The sequence below is a fragment of the Micropterus salmoides genome, unplaced genomic scaffold (assembly GCF_014851395.1).
Source record: "Micropterus salmoides isolate LMB-PRFRI ecotype aquatic unplaced genomic scaffold, ASM1485139v1 Ms_hic_scaffold_1, whole genome shotgun sequence".
Taxonomy (NCBI): domain Eukaryota; kingdom Metazoa; phylum Chordata; class Actinopteri; order Centrarchiformes; family Centrarchidae; genus Micropterus; species Micropterus salmoides.
Window position 1 is genome coordinate 3877028 of NW_024040040.1, and position 19931 is coordinate 3896958.

Consider the following 19931-nt stretch of genomic DNA (forward strand, 5'->3'; position numbering starts at 1 on the left):
AAATCAACAAATTAACGCTAGATAAAGACAGATGAGAAAGTGAAGAAAGAGAGGAGAGGGAGAGGGAAGAAAGGAAAAACAAAGACGAAGAAGGAGTGCAGGAAGGAAAGAAATGCAGAGGATAAAAATGAAAGAAAGAAAGGAAGAAGAGAGTGAGGGTGATGAAAGGAAGAAGTAGGGAAGGAACAGAAGAGAGAGCAGGAAGGAAGAAATGCAAAGAAAACGAAAAATAATGAACAATACAAAGAAAAATAAGGAAAGAACAAATAAACAAATAAATGAACAAAAGAAATTAGGAAAGAAATGCAAAGAAGGAAAGAAAGAACAAATAAATAAAAGAAAGGAGAGAAAATGAAAGATGAGAGAGGAGAAAAAAAGAAAGTATAAGAGAAAGATTTCCTCAACAAATTAACAAATAAACGATAAAGAAAGAAGAGAGAGAGAGAGAGAGAGAGAGAGAGAGAGAGAGAGAGAGAGAGAGAGACAGAGAGAGACAGAGAGAGACAGAGAGCAGAGAGAGACAGAGAGAGACAGAGAGAGAGAGACAGAGGAGACAGAGAGAGACAGAGAGAGAGAGAGAGACAGAGAGAGAGAGAGAGAGAGAGAGAGAGACAGAGAGAGAGAGGGTGAAGGAAGGAAAGAAATGCAGATGCAAAGGAAGAAGGGACGACTGGGAAAACAGAATTTATAAAAATCGTTTCTTTCTACAGGCCAACTTGTACCTCTGCGTTGGATCTACGCCGACACGAACCTCCCCAACATTATATCTACAGGTTGCAGCTCGTCCTTCTTCTTCTGCCTCAACGCTTCGAGGGTCGTTCACACCGCCTCCTCCGACGCCGTCTCTCCTTTCTGTGTTTTAGTAATTTCACTAAAAGTAACTGCTGTTCTACATCGATCAGCTCTGCTTCAGTCGCCCCACACCAACGAAGAAGAAACCCACCTCATGTATAATATAAATATAAACCGGCCTTCAGGTTCTTGATGAAACATCTAAACGTTTAGCAGATTTGAACCTTTACGGTGAGGGGATTTGTTTTCCACGCACCTGTCCTCCTCCGTTGACCTTGTTGGTGAGTTTGACCTTGTTGAAGGTCACGGCCGCCTTCATCCAGTGAGCCCCGAAGTTTGGCGAGTCCGGGTGGATGTAGATGCCGCCGTGGCCCCGCCCCTCGCCGCGGCCCTCCGCCCGGCCGGCCGCCACCCACTCCCCGTTCACGAACTTCCAGCGGCAGCCGTCGGCCGGCACGAAGTCCAGCAGGAAGGAGTACATGGAGCTGGGGTCCAGACCGGACACGCTGACCTTCAGGACCGGGAACATCCGGCTGCACACACACATCTACATTTTAATTTATTCCAACACGTTTAATCCTGAAAGGAGAGAAATGTTCTACTCAAAGTTTACACCTTCGTTTCATATCTGCTGCATTCTGCTACTGTGGGCAATGTTGCAAATCCATAATTAGAATTGATTTATAGTAATATTTGGATTTGCAGGTTGTTTTTAAAACAATATGACAGTTAATTCACTTCATCGGCCAAAATCTGATTTCTTATCTGGTTATTTTAGCCACTAAACGTCTATAAAACACTTTTTATTACTATTATAAATCAATACCGTGACATAAAATGATCAATTAGATGACAGGTTTAATCTGTATTAACGCATTTATCCTCCATTTTTCAGACATTAAACTTTTTCAGGGTTTCCTCTCATTTTTTTTTACAGTAATAAACACAATAAACATCTTTTGCACATTCCTGCACAAAGTCATATTATATTATTTTATAGGCTTCTTGTTGCTTTCATCTCCCTTTAAATGTTCTACTTAGTGTGTTTCCTGTTTAACTGTCCCAGCGTCTCTTCTTCTACTGCTCATCGGTGGATTTCTGCACCGTGCGCTACATCAGGACTGAGTGAGTTTGAGCCATTCAACTCAATACAACTTTATTTACACATGTAAACTCAAACCAGAAAACACAACGTCGCAAAGAAGACGGAGGAATAACACTCACAAAAATAAAGACGCTTAAAACTACATGATACATTCATAATTAAATATAAATAAGCAAATTCAATAATTAAGAAGTATTTGTCGGTTGTGGACAGCGGTGCACAAAGTATCCAGATCCTTTACTTCAGTAAAAGTACTAATACCACACGGTAAAAATACTCTGTTACAAGTAAAAGTCCTGCATTGATAATGTTACTGCAGTAAAAGTATGTGAGTATAGTCAGTTAAATGTACTGAAGCAGTATTAAAGTAAACTGTGTACTATTATTAATTAGATAATTACTCCTCCTGCTTTAATGTAAGCAGGTTTTACTGCTGTAGTAGTTTGTTGGACTGCAGCTAAATGATTATTTTAATTATGGATTCATCTGCTGATTCTTTCTTTCTCCATTAATCAGTTGATCGGTTTGTAAAAAGTCTGAAAATGCCGGCCGACAGTCCAAACCGCAAAGTCACTCAGTTTTTAGCGACGCTGAAACTACGAAATGTTCTTGCATGAAAAATGAAAACACATTTGTGTGATAACTTAGGTTCAAATTGCATATTTAATATTTTATAACACCTTATATTTTAAAAGCTCTTCATGTGTTTGGTGTGTAAATCTAAAGCTGTCAGACAGATGTAGTAAAAAGTAGAATATTTCCCTCAGAGATGTGGTTCAGGAGAGGTACAAAGTGGCATGAAATTGAAATATAAATTGAATTACAAGTACTTTCTATCACTGCCTTATGTTAACTTTTAATGCGTGAATATCTACACCAGACCAACAGCCTGTTCTCATCAGTAATAGCAGCTGAAGTGGCGTTCTGCAGGTGTGAATGGAGTGTTTTCCCACCGCAGGGCGCGACCGGTCAACACGCCTCGGCAGAACAAACACACACACGGGCGGCGTTAACGGCTGCTATCGAGACTAATGAATAACCCCGGTTAGCAGGATCACTGATCAGGAGTCGGCTTCAAACACGAGCGACAGCAAAGCCGACTCACTGTCCTGATATCCCTGGAAAATATTCCAACAACCTAAACATGATATTCATGAACAACTCCTCTGCATTAGGAAATTAATTTCACTCAAATAACTTGTATCATCATAACACTCCTGACAACTAAAGCGTGATTTGTTTCAAGCACTGAGTGAAAATTCTCCATCACACCCACACACCATCAACGCTACGGACAAACCACCAACCAAACTCTGTGCAAATATTAGCGGTATTTAAAAAAACTTTTAATGTAATTTTTTAACTAAAAAAATCTTATCTTCATTTAATAACAGCTGGGATGTTGTTTTAAAGCCTTGCCAGGGGAGTAATTCTGCTGAAGACTAAATGTGAAGATGGTTTATCTCAGTGCTCAGTTAAAGACAGCTTTTCGTGTGAAAATAATTTGTCTACACAACCAGAGTTTTCAGGTGGTTTAAGGAGAGACGTCTGTTCACAGTGAAACACCTGAGTGTTTAGTTAAATTTAATATTCTTCTTTATCGCAATAGATAGTTTTTCCCGAAACATGGAAGCACCAAGCAGATGTTTTAAGATTTATAAACTCTGGAGGTTTTGGAAAAGCTCCCTTTCTAAATGAGAAAAATGCAGTTTAAGTCTGGACTGATGGCTGAAACTCAGAGGAAAATATGTTTCCATTTTACATTTAGCTGACGCTTTTATCCAAAGTGACTTACAATTGCTATATATGTCACAGGTCGCAGGCCTCTGGAGCAGCTAGGGGTTAAATGTCTTGCTCAGTGGGACACATTGGTGGATGAGATGGGGGATTGAACGCAGGTCTCTCACGCCAAAGGCATGTGTGTTATCCACTGTCCCATCACCACCCCTAACAGAATATGTGCTGTTAAACAGAGCTGTGAAGGTCTGGTGAGGTCCAGTCAGAGGGGTTTCGCCGTAGGGTCACACCTTAAAGCACCTGCATCTCCACGCTCCACCCACACAGGTGTTCTTACTTTCATCCACTATTTTTGCATCACACATTCATCATTCTTATTGGTTCAAGAAGTTGGGTGACTTCACATGATTCCACAATTATTACAAAAATCCAATTAGTCGTATTGGATCTGCAGGGCTTTTAAGAGTCGTTGAGGACAACTGTGTGGACTAACAACCTATAGGTGGACTAACAACCCACAGGTGGACTAACAACCTATAGGTGGATTAACAACCCCCAGGTGGATTTAAGACCCACAGGTGGACTAACAACCTATAGGTGGACTAACAACCTATAGGTGGACTAACAACCTATAGGTGGACTAACAACCCACAGGTGGATTAACAACCCCCAGGTGGATTTAAGACCCACAGGTGGACTAACGATCTATAGGTGGACTAACAACCTATAGGTGGACTAACAACCTATAGGTGGACTAACAACCCCCAGGTTGACTAACAACCTATAGGTGGATTAACAACCCCCAGGTGGACTTAAGACCCACAGGTGGACTAACGATCTATAGGTGAACTAACAACCAATAGGTGGACTAACAACCCCCAGGTTGACTAACAACCAATAGGTGGACTAACAACCAATAGGTGGACTAACAACCCCCAGGTTGACTAACAACCAATAGGTGGACTAACAACCTATAGGTGAACTAACAACCAATAGGTGGACTAAACACCCCCAGGTTGACTAACAACCAATAGGTGGACTAACAACCTATAGGTGAACTAACAACCAATAGGTGGACTAACAACCCCCAGGTGGACTAACAACCCCCAGGTGGACTAACAACCAATAGGTGGACTAACAACCTATAGGTGGACTAACAACCTATAGGTGGACTAACAACCAATAGGTGGACTAACAACCAATAGGTGGACTAACAACCCCCAGGTTGACTAACAACCCCCAGGTGGACTAACAACCCCCAGGTGGACTAACAACCCCCAGGTGGACTAACAACCAATAGGTGGACTAACAACCTATAGGTGGACTAACAACCCCCAGGTTGACTAACAACCTATAGGTGGACTAACAACCCCCAGGTGGACTAACAACCCCCAGGTGGACTAACAACCTATAGGTGTACTAACAACCCCCAGGCTGACTTACAACCTATAGGTAGACTAACAACCTATAGGTGGACTAACAACCCCCAGGTTGACTTACAACCCACAGGTGGACTAACAACCAATAGGTTTGACTTACAACCTATAGGTGGACTAACAACCCCCAGGTTGACTTACAACCTATAGGTGGACTAACAACCAATAGGTGGACTAACAACCAATAGGTAGACTTACAACCTATAGGTGGACTAACGTCAAACAAGTGGACTAACAAACGACAGGTACCTTAAGACATATAGGTGAAATAACAACCCCCAGGTGGACTAAGGACCTATAGGTGGACTTACGACCACCAGGTGGACTAACAACCCACAGGATAGCCGTTTCTGGTCTTAATGCTAAGCTAAGGCAGCTCTGCGTAGCTTCAAATTTAAAGGACAGATATGAGAGTGGTATTGATCTCCTTAATCTAACTCTGCCTAAAAGCTGAATGTCAAACTGTTTCTTTAACCAACAGCAACCTTTTAGTCGCCTCAACCACACCAACCCTTGACCACAGAGGAGGCAGACGATGCTCAGATGGGTTGTTTTGGACGACAATAAAAGAAGTGTTTAGGTTGGAGGACTTGTCACAGTGTCTCGATTACACGACACAAACACTCTCCGACACTGGTCCTAGTTACCGTCCGTTCTTGGTGACGATCATCTCGTTGGTGATGTGCTGAAACTTCCTCCACAACTCGCCGTCCTCCAGCGTCACCCTCAGCTCCCTCTCCGTCGGGTCCCCCTTCTCACGGCCGGCCTGTAGCTCGCTCTCCACCGCGCTCAGCAGCCGGGACATGCAGCGTTCAGCCGAGCCAGGGCTGCACGCCGATGTCCCACTGGTACGAACAGCGGCGGTGGTCCGGTCTGCTGAAGACGCAGAACCAGAATCCCCGTCCTCCTGTAGCCCCTCCACCTTCATCTGGACACACAAAGACACATTTACTGATGGATACCAACATTCAGACACTGAGGAACTAGTTGGTTAATGAAGGCGAGATATTTGAGCGTTCTAGAGTCTTCATATGATCAACATTGTTGTTGATCTGCCTTGTGGTCGACCAATACCGGTTTTTCGATGGCCGATGCCGATATATAGAGCAGGGTGGTTGATGACTGATATATAATGCCGATATCATAACAAAGAAAAGTAATGTGTAATCCCATTATTCCTGCAGAGTACAATCTAATCTGCGTGTTATCTCAGCAGTAACATGCTGTTTCAGATGGAAGCTTTATTAATGAATGAAACTGAAACATACTTTGGGTTCTGCTGTAGATTTCAGAGCGTGGCTGGTGTTTAAGGGTGTACTCACACTAGGCGATCCGTTCCGTGCCCGATCACGTTTAACCCCCAATGTCCGTTTGACCACTGTGATCGCTCCCAGGCCCTTTTGAAGAGGTGGGCCTGGGCACGGTACAAGGCAACCAGGCCTAGAGTGAGTACGCCGGGGCCTAGAGTGAGTACGCCCGGGCCTAGAGTGAGTACGCCTGGGCCTAGAGTGAGTACGCCCTAAGAGAGAGTGGGGTACAGTCAGACGTCGTTTAGCTGCATTCTTCTCTACAGTATATATATTTAACACTAGCAAGTAATGCTGTTAGATTAGAGCTGCTGTCATTTAGATGAGAGGTGTTAACATTTAGAGAAGACGATGGTGACATCTGGGGAGCACCGACACACAGCAGCTCACTGACGAGGCTGCCACCAGACAGTTTGTGTTGCTCGGCCTTGTGAGTGCAGGTATCGGGCGACGCCAGATATCTTAAAATGACAGATATTGGTCCGATTAATCACTCGAGTAATTTGCAAGGGGATGTTTTTCCAGATTTAAAATTGGTCTAAAACAACGACGAACAAAGGGACACCCGACTGATTCCACTTAATATTGATGTCTTGATAAACTCTATTATTCCCCAAAATTTCAGCTCAATTTGAGTCTAAAACCAGGGTCGCCTGAATGCAACTGATTCCATAAAAGAAGGTTGAATTTTCACTTTGTGGAACTTTCGAACAAACGTCTTATTGATACACTCTGTCCTAACAGGGCGACTATAAACTACATGAAGCCTCGAATAGGTTGTTGCTTCAGTGTTAATTGTCGTAATCAAGAGGTGGAAGCTTGGCCAGGTAGCAAGACACACCGACGTCCTCGACTAAGACTGAATTCATTCAAGATGAGCTGTTTTTTCAAATTCAGTCAGACAATTGATTTCAGACAGCACTGCAAGTTTCAATATATATTCTCCCCAAAATTCAGCCTGACGTTTTTCCTTCTTTGCAAACTTTGGGATTTCCATCATTTCCATCTCGTATCTGAGGGTTTGACCGAAGCTCGGCCACAGCGTGAGCCTGTAGATGTGGAGTCACGCTCGGTCTTAAGAGGTTTGGTTTAAAAGAAGGTGCTCAGATCTTGTTGTTTCACAGTCTGGATTTTAACAGTTAATGGAACCTTTAACTGTGCAAACAATCAAAATAAATGCTCATTCGGATTAAAGGTCCCGTCGACACGTACTTCAAAATAAACTAGATCAGTTACCAGAAGACAAATCTTCTTTAACACAGCTTTAAAATATCTTAAATAATTTTTTCAATTAATCTGAACATTCAAATGTATGAGGTTCAATTTCCTTCATTTGCAAGCTTTCATTTGCAACACACAGACACTTATTCTGCTCTCTAAATAACTGCAGCTCTCTTCTACCAGATAGTCTGCTGTTTGTATTTAAACACATTTGACTGAACATTAGAACAATAAATTTAATTTGTGACTGGATCTACAGGAGAAATACTCACTCCTTTATTAGCTGCTTTACAGTGTGGTGACAGAGCTGTTTTTACTTTATCTTTACTTTCCTAAGCAACATTTCAACACTAACAGAAATTCTTTTATTGGGACGAGTGTTGTGTTTTCTGTTTTATTTTTCAACAGACTTCGTGATGATTAAAATTCAAACTAAATGTAAATTTTATGTCTTTTTAAGGCAGTGTGATGATGCCATTTAAATACATGACCTGAGTCTTTTGTTTACGCTTCTCCTGTGAATGTGCGTCTACAGCAACATACAATAGAGTCAAATTCCTAGTTTATGTATACATGGCTGACCATTAAAGCTGATTCTGATTTATAAATATATGAATATGAACGTGAGTGTGTGTGGAAGTCTGCAACACAGAAAACTAAAGTTCGGTTATTTTAAATTCACTTGCTAGCACAGCACAAGGTTTACTTCACTACAGTTGCAGAATATATTAAAACACATTTAAAATAATTTAAAGATTTTGTTTTATTAAGTTTAAGAATTTTGGCAATATTATTGAATTATAAAACTAGTGAAAATTGGGCTTAAAATAGGGACGTACACAAGTTTAGACGTCACTTTACTTTAAATCTTTTTAGAATATTTATAACTATAGTTATTTTGGGACAAAACAACTAAAATCAGGACACTTTTAAATTTCACTTCTTCTACTTTATGGGATGCATTTATAAATGTATTATACTGATAATCTGTTGTTGATTCTAATGAAATAATTACTTAATTGTGATTCTCCTGGAGGTGGGGGGGGGGGGGGGGGGGGATTTCATTTCTGTGGATGCATTCAAAGCAAACGTTGAATTTATGGTCAAAAACACGGAGAGAGGTAATCAAGTGATTATTTTAAATAAATAAATCCAACACGTTTAAATTAGCATGTACTATGGATACATTTATCTATAATTATTTTATTTATAATAAATAATATATAATTAATATTATAGTAAATAATCATTAAAGCTCCTTCAGTGAATAATAAATAAAAGTGAAAAAGAGATAAAAGTTGACTTACCTGTGACGTCCAACACTGCTGAGAAGGTGAAATAATCCAAAGACTAAACGTGACTTGCTGAAATTTAGTGTTAATTACAATAACTGTTTAAATGAACAACAACAATAATAATAATACTAGTGAATTAAGAGTTGTCAGATTTTTGGTTTGTCAGCTGCTCAGCCTCCAACTGAACCAGACACAGAGGATATCAGTCTGTCTATACCTCGCTCTACCACTCTCTCTCTCTCCATCACACACACTAGCTCGCTCTACCCCTCTCTCTCTCTCTCCATCACACACACTAGCTCGCTCTACCACTCACTAATTTCACTGCAGCTTCATTGGCCTGTAATTAAGTCAGTCCAAGTAAAGTAAAAATGGAATCTACGATACAAAATGTACGACAGATAATTTAACATCTGCTAATTTAAACCGGTCGTCCTGCGGCTGATGAGAGGGAGGCGACGGTGCTTCAACCACAGCTTACAGGAAAGCACAGGTAGGTCAGTGGCTGATGGTGAGGGGCTGGTGGAGAGTCGGGCAGGTAAGCTCAGGTGGGGGGAAAGAGTCTGAGGCCCTCTGGTGGACAGGTGAAGAATAGCACTGAAGGGAGCTGGGAGAGACGGCGCTAAATTAAGATGTTGTTTTCTTCCCTCCGTCTACAGAACGACAGCATTTCTCTCAACTGAAAACTAAATCAACACATTTTAAAAACACAACCTTCTTGTTTTAGTGAGGAGCACATTTTGGAGCAAAAAAAGAAAAACTGAGTCACGAAAGAGGATAAATCTGAAAACATCCTCTAAAACGTCTCCAGAGACAAAACAAAGAGACCTTTTGCCTCCAGTTAAAGTGCGGACGCATCTGAAAACCTCCCGCGAGACTTTAGTTGTCTTTCAAAAGCCTCGCAATTTCATGTGAAGCAGGATGCCTGAGGTTGTCTTCGCATTTTTGTACAGTCAAGAAGAACAGAGCTTTTAATGAACGGCCTCCGGACCGGATTAACCAAAGAAGTCAGGACTCACAATTCAGCGGGAACAAGAAAAAAACATCTCAAATACAAGACGTAAAGAGTTTTTACAGAGTGGATGAATCTGAACCAAAACACTGACGAAAAACCTGAAAACACCAAACGTGCGTTTTAGTGCGAACGTGGAAATTGGGCGTTTTTGAAGCATTTAAAAACGTTGCAGACTGAACTGTGAAAAAGCATGTTTTAGTGCATACTTGGAAACTGAGATTTACTAAAAAATAAGTTTCCCCGAGTCCAGAAAAATGAAAACTGTGGATGAACAAACAAATACAACAAAAACAACCTTGTGTTTTTGAGTGAACGTGGAAAAAGCTGCGGGCAGAGCTGAAAACACGAGCCTCAGGTTTCAGCTGGACGAGGTAAACTGAGCTTTAGGGAAACCGTGACGTCAGCCTGTGTGGACGGTATGTGACAGTAAAAAGCACAGAAGAAGAGACTGTTCGGGTGTTTCAGTGCAGATTGAGTCGACCTGCAGGATGTTTTCACGCCTAAACAAACAAAACAAACAGCATATCTTGGACGCAGACAGATTAATTTGACTATCAATCATTTCTGGATCAAACACTGAAAGAAATGAGGCTCCTGGCGTTTTAAATGTCACATGACCGCTGAAGAAAAACACCATAAGCCGTTCAGATCAGCATGTAATGGAGAATAGGTCAAATCCAGCTGAGAACACCGGAGGCACAGAGAGCGCCCGCCGGCCGGCGGTCGCCACCCGATATCTGGCCTGAGGCCGCTGCTTTTAAAAAGGTGTGTGTGTGTTTTAATCAGCGGGCAGTGACGGGTGGAGATTACAGGCTTTAGAGACTTAGCAGGCGTAAAGAAAGGTGGCAGGTAAACCCGGTAACACACATGTGGAAGGACAACACTCAGATATTTAAGAAATGTCCAGATCTTAACTCTGATCTGAATCCGTCTTGGGTTTTTCGTGTAAATCAGAGCTGGACCTTTTCGACGCCAGGAGACAGAAACCCAGTCGCGCTGCTGCTAAAGGAAGTTCTGGCTTAATGACTTGAAATACACGGCTTCTTAAATCCAGACACGAATATTTATTAAAAGACTTGTAACAGATGAAATGAGGAAATGTGCAGACAGACACATGAAGCTCAGGCACGTTTCTGCTGGAATCATTTGGAGTCACATTAAAGGCACATCGGGGGCTTTTGTTTCCACGTGTATCCGGCGGGATTTCCTCCATGTCAGCAGCAGGCTGAGAGCGCGTTACAACGTTAACTTCCCAGTGTGAGACATTTGGGCCGCGTGGGCATTTTGTAAACCATGTCCCTCTGTGGCTGCAGTACGGAGGTGTTTAGAAGTGATGGAGGTTTGACTTTAAGTAACATTAAAACCACAGGCTGCTGGATCAATCGTCTTCGTTCGTTTTGGTCTGCAAAGATAATATAACCTGCGAAATGTCGGGAATGTAAGAAAAAATATAGATAAACACGGACAATCTTTTTTTTTTTTTTATCCTCCACGTATCTGAAACTAACCTCAGATCTTTTGAATCAAATGATACTTTTCTGTTTGAAGTGAATGAAATTAGAGAGGATTTCTTCATATCTTGTGACGCCACTGTAATCTTTTGTTTTATTCATTTACACCCCTGCTGAATGTGTCCGTCTCTAACTTCCCCTGATGCCGTCTACGCCTCCTGTAGAGCACTCTGAACTATCAACCCTCTTTACATCCGTTTATTCAGTGCTTGAACCGGTGCCAGTAGGTACTCACCCCAACCCGAAGGAGAAACTAGTATAAATAACATTTAACACTAAGTATGTATTATCTCGTACTAACATATCTTCCCACTAGAGGCTACAACGTTAATCCAGTTGGACAAAACAGCCGTTTAATTTTTGTGGGTTGTTTTCATTCATTAAATTATTGATTAAGCTGCTGGTCAGTCTCTGATTGGTTTGGAGTGGAGCTGCACAATAAAACAATCACAATGATTACCGCAATTTAATTTGTTTTCAATAACAATATAATTTAAAAAAATGTTGCGTTGTGTTTTTAATTTGTATTTTATGTTATTGCTAAAACTGTATGTATTTCTAATGTACTGTATTTATTTCAGCCCCATTTCCTTTTCCGTAAGTGGTTACCCCACTTGTCAGGCCGCCATTGTAAATAAGAATTTGTTCTTAATGGCTTGCCTGTAAAAAATAAAGAATAAAAAAAAATAAAAGTTCAATAAAGTTTTGATTTTATTCACTTGAATCACGAATTAGGACTTCATTTTTATTAAAATGTTTATTTTGTTGAGGAAAAAGGACTGAAAAAAGCTTTTACTTTTTTACTCGTGTATATTTCAATTCTGATAAAATAAAAGATTTTATCAGAATAGTTTTGAATGTTCTGCCTCATATTTGTGAAGTGATCCACTGACCGTAAAGCTTAAACCCCAGTTACCCATCTGGTTTCTTCAACGTTCACTCAGGAGCAAATATCTGCCTTTAAACGCCGTCACCCAGAAGACTTTGAGCTTTAAACACTTAACTTCTGCACCAATTTATGTAGGAGATGTCTTTATTTATATGAAGGGAAACAGAATTTAGGTGGCGGGAGACAATTCAAAATAGAAAAACAGAATCTAATTCAGTAATCAGCTTTTGGACCGTTTGTTTCTTCTGTATTTCAGTCGCTTTGCAGGTTTTCTTATCGTTTCATTTGTTATTCCACATTGCTGACGTCCTGTTCCCAGCGTCCCCAGCGTCCCCAGCGTGAAGGACGCCTATCTGTCAATACTTTTAAATGTCCCGCCCCATCCAGGCTGTGATTGGTGACACTGCCTGAGAGGCGCCGAGCTTCTCTTCTGCCTCATCAACAGAACAAAGGCTGACAGGAGACTGCAGCCCGTCTTTCTCTACATGAAGCTTTTACAATCATTGTTTCTTCATTTGGTTAAAATTCAAACTAAAGCTACTTTAAAGCACCGCTGTGTATTTGCTTCCCTTAAAAGAGCCCGCCACAGATTTAGCATCACGCTGCTGGACTCGATGTAGCAGAACCAGAGATCCCGGGTGACTTCCTGTCCTCTAAACGGGACGCTCCCTCCAGCGCTGAATTCCTTTGATTACAGTGTTGTTATTTTAGTTCATCTCCGTACATGTTAAGGCTTTAGGTGCTGCGCAGCTCGGGCACCTGCATCAACTGTTTGCTCATCTTGACAATAGACTTAGTTTTTCACGCTTAAGATTTGTTCCTTATGCGACTGATTGATTTCGAGTCTTTTTTTATCATTTATTTTAATTTTTGTTTGATGTATTTGGAGGACAGATCGCCACGGCAGCCGATTACAGATCTGCGACTGTGTCAGGGCGTCCAGAGCGACCGTGTTTCAAGTGTTCAGTCAAGCACGTGTATATTCTGTGAATATAAACGATATGGAGGCACAGTTGGTGCTCGTTTCCACAGGTAGTTTGTAGTATGACACGAGCAGAATATTCCCCTGATGTATTGCTGGTATTAGTGTAGTAGCAGTTATTTAGAAGGTCTGCCTCGTATGGAGGTGCTTTAAGTTGACAGCGTGTTTGTTGCGACTTGATAACAGCCGCCGGTGTGACACCAGATCACGTGACGTTCGCAGCTTCCTGCGCTGTGCTTTGAAATGTGCCCGTAACCGTATTTTAAGGTTAAAAGTTATAATTAAAGAAATGTTGCTTATGAAATGTAGCTGCATTAAAATATCACAAATATAAATATTAGATCCGTGCAGGAAGGCCTCGGCCCCGTCCGGGTATCAGTCCAGGTGGAACAGACAGGAAGTCCTGCTAACAGCTAAAAGCAGCTACGACAACACAAACTGTACATGTAGAGTTAACTGGTCGTCATGGAAACCAGTAAGTGGTTTTGAAGGCACTCGAGTTTCACAGGTTTCGTGGTTTGAAGTGTTTAAGGCCTCGGTCAGTTCCCCCAGGAGCGGCTGCTCGCTGCTGACTGGACACACGCCTCACAGTGTCCTGCGTCCTGATTGGTCAGACAGGCTGTCACTCCAGAGGGCCGCCACGTCTAGACGCACATCGAAAAGAGTTTGATGACGGCGTCCCTGAAAGACAGAGAGGAAATGTCTCTGAAAGGTGCAGTGTGTGATATTCCTGCAGTATGAGATCCACAGCTGTGTTTTCAGTGGTGTATAAAGACCTCACATAACCATTTATATTAGAGCGAGACATTTCTATCGCGGGGCCTCTGACATGGACGTCGCCATGTTGCGGGGGAAAATTGACACAGCATTGATTAAATTACTGAATTATCTTATCAGCTCTGCTGTCTGAGATTTAGTTTAGAGAATTATAAGCGTTGTCAGGCCAACAACAGGACGGCAGCTCACCGGGCCGTCTTGTTTAATACTGAAAGGGGAGACGTCTCCAACCTCTCCAGGCTCTGAATAGACGCTTTGCTCCTTCTTCAGCCCCGCTCTGTACCGCAACTTTCATTTGCCAGCATCCAATCACAAGTGACAAGTACTAGCCAACCACGGCGCAGTAGGGCGGGACTTGTCGAAACTCTGGCAGGAAAAGAAACGCGATTCAAACGGGGCGAATTAGACGAGTAGAAAGCGCCGTGAGTGACAGGAGGCGGGGCTGTGCAGGCGCTGCAGCGGCGTGTATCGGCTCGCTGTCGGGAAGAAGAGAAGCGTATTTTCAGGATCCATACTGTGGAAAATTAAGATTAAAACCGTTTGAAATATGTTAGAGGTGGTTTTCTGCTCATGTTCAGGTTATTTAGAGTTTGTACCAGAGCAGGTTTACATGGTTATATGTTTGTCATACTGCACGTTGCTGCAGCTCCTCTTTTCAGCCTGTGTTGAAGGCTTCGTTTTAGCTATGGAGTGATACATCTTGTCTCTAAATGATCTTTGTTGGGAGTTGCACATGCTCAGTTCCTAGTTAAGCACTACTAGCCAATCAGAAGCAGAGAAGGGCGGGTCAGCGAGGAGCCGGTAAACAGCTCGGGTTCAGCCGTACATGTTGCCGACCAGCTTGGCAACATGGACTGGAGCGAGAGTTTCAGAGCGGTGAGTTATTAATCTGTATCCATAAAGTTTTAACTGAGCTCTGTCTCTACATCACAGGAACAACTTTCTGTCCACTGCCTGCCTGGAGGGTAGCTGGTGTTTGGAAGGGAGAGGAGAGCTGTGTGCTGCAGCTCGCTGTTTCTGAGGGCGTGTCGGAGTCGCCGCTTGGCGAGCGTTATATGAGGCTTAGCTTTCATCCCTGTGACGTCACAGGGATGAAAGGGAAGCAGCTGGACTACAAACGAGCTGTTTTCAGTTCAAAGCATAGTTTTCTGGGATGGGAACTCCCTTTGGGCTTTTTCACTTTGCAAACCTCAATAAAGGAGAGAGGAAAAGGCAAAAAGCAGAACACCACCTCTTTAATGTTTGTTTTTTCACATTTTAAGCTTTTTGTTGCTGCAATTCATAGCTTTCAGTCACATGACATGCGCGGTGACCTGGAGGGTAGAAACAACAGACCAACACCGCGGATCCCCTGTACAGGCGCCACAAAAGCAGTCACATTTTATTTGGACCACCTCTCAACTGAAGAAAAAGAAAGATATGAACACAAACTGCAAGTGTCGGGAGTATCCGGTCCATATAACGCTACAGCATCCGCTTAAAAACCGCCGGGACTCCGCCGCCGCTCCACTGCGGTAATGTTTACTGTTACCTTACACAGCCCAGGCTCGTCTCCTCGATTAATAAAGCCGAAAGCACAACAACCATCAAACAAACTCAAAGTAACAGCGTGTCACCTGCTTCCTGCTCTGTTTTCCTTGGAATGAGATGTCACGTGAAAACTATGAATACTACTTATGTAACTGAGTTTAAGTCTTTGACTATTTTTTTCTCTCATACGATACGTTTGTGTACCGTGTTGCTTCTTTACATCTATAACATCTGTACAGACAGACAGACGAGTGTGTGTGTTACCTGGCAAAGGGGATGTATGAAAGGCCGTACCTGTGATGAACAACAGCAGCAATCAGACAGAGTACAAGTATCAGATAAGTATATACAGTGTATATATATGTGTGTGTGTTTTATACCAGGTGAATGCCAGAAACTGGAGGATACAGAACAGCAGAGCGAGGCCGTTATTCTTCCACTGCGGAGAGACAGATTCATCGTTAATAATTAATCCAGAACCCGACAAAGTGACGTCCAGAATAAAACTAATAAAAGCTGTTTGTGTTTCTCACCCAGAAAGCAGCACACAGCGTCAACACCAGGCAAACCTGCAGAGACACACATGAAAATAATAAATAAACTCCTCAGATCAGCGTCACTAAGCTGAAACGGTCTGTTCTTAGAGGACTGTTACTACTGTTAGTACTTAAAGTATAAAGATGTGAATACGTCTTCCTCCGCTGAAAACATGTGAGTGTGTTCTCACCAGCATGATGATGGTGGCAAACGCTCTCTCTTTGGCGCACATGGTCTTCAGCTGCCTTAGCGGACCGATCAGGAACATGGTGCTGAAATTAAGAAGAGGTAAATCTGACGAGGTGAAATGTTCCCGTCAGATATTCAAATCTGCCCTTTCAGCTTTGCATGCTGGGATTTCAAACCCGTCTGTCTGGGAGGACGGATCCAGAAGCAGCCTGTGATACCGGCCTCCACCACCGGAGGACGATGTTTCCTTTTTAAAGCATTCTGCTCTGACTCCAGACTTTAAAAGAGTTTCCTGTCAGAGTCACATCTCTTGTTTTAACCAACAACACAGACGAAGCGGACTGAGATGTTGACATGAATCATTTTAAATAAAGAGATTCAGCAGGTGATTTCTTGGTGTGGGAGCTTTTTATACATTTGTTAAAACACATTTTTTAGTTTATTCCACAACAGATTCAGAGAAAAGCCATTTTTTGTAGACTATTAAGTCATGATGATGATTTTGTTAACTAGAACTTCAACGTGCTTGTTTTTCTCGATTCCTCCTGGATGGATTTGACAGAAGAATCGTTCACGTTACCTCATCATTCAACCATTTCCAGACGTTTTGGGTCACAGGCATGAAATTAAATGAAATGCTGTTTCTACATTTTCGCGTGTCTGCTGTGGTGAAACCACAACGCCGCGTCGCTTCACACGTTGCTGCCGCAAGGCATTGTGGGAAGGCAAAGAGGGTCCAGTGTCCCCTTCGCTTAAGGAGGTACGAAAGGAAGCACTGAAGCGCCGTTCCTCAGCGTTTAGAGGATTCGGCCGGCTCTTCTCACGGCGGCCACTCCGTTAGATTTAGAGTTCACTGCCCTTTAACTGACAAGTCCTCAGGAATTATGGGTAATGTAGTTCCCCAGTTAATACCAGGGTAAAGAGTGCAGGCGGTGTATTATTAACAGGATTAAATTAAATAATGACCCCGTTTGACCTGGTTCACCTTAATCTAGCTTTAGACCTCATTAGACCGGGTCAGACCAGTTTGGTTCTGGTTGGGTCGTGGTTGGTACCTGCCAAGAGCGCAGATGTTTCCCAAACTGTAGAGGACAGCGAACACAGCGAGACCCAAACCCGGGATCCACAGCATACAGGTGCCCTGAATCCAGAGGACAGACGGGCTGTTATCATGAACGGACACAGGTTTTTACTGTAAAAAAACACAACAACAAACAGACAGTAAAACGCAACACTGACTCACCAGGACGGAGCAGAGAACGCCCAAAACGAAGCAGATCAAGAAGCCCTTTATCCTCGTCCCCCAGGCCAGCGTCGACGCCTGATTGGCTCTCTGCGGAGGCGTCACCAACATCATGTTTATGGTCACAACACTGCGGGTTTGTCACGCTCTCGCAACACAAACCACTAAATCAAATATATGTCCTTTCTACCACAAAAACAACCTAGTCTGTCTCAATCTCTAAATAAATAAATAATACAGATATTTAAATGTGAATGGCTCCTTCAGGCTACAGGAAATGTTGACACTGTGGCTCACTGAGCCAAAGAAAACATTTTTACTACATGTTATACCCCAATACTGCAGTTTTTAAGACTGGATCCACATCGACTCTACCTGTGCTCATTTTCACTATTACTACTTTATTCACTACTGCTGCTGTCATGTCAGTCCTGTTAGTACTCCTTCATATTTAGATTTGTATTTTTCTTTCTATTGTTTTTTTCTATTCCTTAATATCTTGACATGCAAAGTGAGCAATTAGAAACAAAACATCACTAATCTGATTGTGTTTAATACATTTAAACACTCTTTACGAAGGCACGTTTGGATTTGCTGCTTATACTTTTATTTATTTCAATTTATTTATTTAACAAACCAAACGATCAGTCTTTTTAATGGAGGAAAGAAGCAGCACATTGATCCATAATGAAAAATGGAAAATGAGAGAATAAATACTACTTTCAGTACTTTTAACAGTACTTTTTCCTGATGATGTTTACAAACGTTTACTTCCGTGACAACGCCAGTGCAGTACTTTAGTAGTACTTTACAGTGCGGTATTAGTACTTTTACTTGCGGGAAGGACGTGAACACTTCCTCCATCACCTCACACTACATTAAAACAAGTATTTGATGAAGTTTGAGTCACCAGTTGAAGTTTTAAAGCTGATTAGCTTAATAAATAAAGAGCAGCTAACAAGCTACCACCAGCAGAGATGCTAGCTGCCGTTAACGTCACCTCCAGTATCCCGGGCCCGTCTCGGCTTCCTTCATCCTGAACGCCCAGCACGTTCTTTAATTTATCCATAAACTTCTTTTTCCCTGTTTAGCTCCGGACTAAACGCCGCTGAGTCTCCAGAAGCTGCTTCCAGGTGTGTCTGCTCTCAGGTGCGGCGGCCGGCTCGCTCTTTAACAGGTGCAGCGCTTCCGCCTGCAGTCCCGCCTCTGGCCACAACGCGAGCAGAGGGGGCGCTGTTTCCTCCTAAATTAACTTTTTACTGCAGAGCACTTGATGTTTGTTGTGATGACTTTTTCTATTTTTACATAAAATGTCATTGTTACTTAACACATAAATGAATGAAGTATGAATCTCCTGTGAGGTCACATGTTTATCTCAAGGTTTGAGAACATGTCTGTCTATGAATGCATTTGTTTACATTAATTATACAGAAATCTAAATCCGTCTAGTAAAGATCTCTCTGGGATGTTTGCTGCCACAAAGAGTTTTAAGCTGAAGCTGGATTATAGTTGTAGGCATGTTTTATAATACTGGGGGATTGGTGCAAGATGTCTTCTCAGTGTGTAACACCTTTTGCCTGATGAAGGTCTTGCATCAAAAAAACCCCATCTTATAAATATATTTATTGCGAGTTAAACAGTGTAAAGGTGAAACTTTTGTCCTCCACATTAACACCAGGGAGGAAAACTGCATTTTATTCAAGAACCAAAATACTGTCATGATTTTAAAGAAATGTGTCCCACAATATCTTCTTTTTATGCGACTGAGATGATTACAAAACACTTTTTACTAATTTTTACATCTATCTAAATCTGTAAGTATTCAGAGTAGGGCTGGGCGATGTGACCAAAAATGTTATCAAAATTAAAAATTTCATGTAATTCGATATGGATATTTATCAGGATAAATGTCAAATCATTGTTTATTTCAAGTTTAAAAGCAGATTTTTGAGTTAAAGTTGAAGAAATTAGATTTTAAACTTTTCTTTATGGTCAGAACCAACAGTTGATGCCAAACAATGAAACGTTTCACAAATATGCACGAGTAAAATTACATTAAATCTTTTTTCAGTCCCTTTTCCTCAACAAAATAAATATTTTATTTAAAATTGAAGAGCTAATTTATTTGTGACCTGATCCTGAGCTCCATCAGTCAGCTGTTCAATAAAGCTTTTGTTCCATTTTCTACTCTTCTATATTATCTTTATATATTTATATTTATATGGGTTTATGTTTATTGTTGTTGTGCACCTAGTCGTCAAAACAAATTTCTTGTATGTGTAAAAAGGACTCGGCAATAATTCGCAGCGGACATGTTTGATACCAACGTCTCACATTTACCTACAAAAATAACAGCCGTGAAGAA

General features: G+C 41.8%; 3 protein-coding genes across 3 annotated transcripts in view; all 3 read right to left on the reverse strand.

The window, feature by feature from the left end:
• The window catches only part of tbx19 (T-box transcription factor 19), an 81801-nt gene extending 73204 nt beyond the window's left edge, over positions 1 to 8597 (reverse strand). The window contains 2 exon segments of the mRNA XM_038725412.1: positions 1049 to 1325; positions 5718 to 8597. Coding sequence (XP_038581340.1) covers positions 1049 to 1325; positions 5718 to 5998 — 558 coding nt within the window. The 5' untranslated portion in view covers positions 5999 to 8597.
• The window catches only part of LOC119916213 (NLR family CARD domain-containing protein 3-like), a 795320-nt gene that overhangs the window by 235935 nt on the left and 539454 nt on the right, over positions 1 to 19931 (reverse strand).
• Positions 12435 to 18722, reverse strand: LOC119914058 (vesicle transport protein SFT2B-like). The gene is made up of 8 exons (XM_038733083.1): positions 18567 to 18722; positions 17567 to 17656; positions 17379 to 17464; positions 16325 to 16406; positions 16131 to 16166; positions 15978 to 16036; positions 15862 to 15891; positions 12435 to 13971 (listed from the first exon to the last, which is right to left on the reverse strand). Exons 1-8 carry the CDS (start codon positions 18633 to 18635, stop codon positions 13935 to 13937), a joined length of 489 nt encoding a protein of 162 aa, XP_038589011.1. The 5' UTR covers positions 18636 to 18722; the 3' UTR covers positions 12435 to 13934.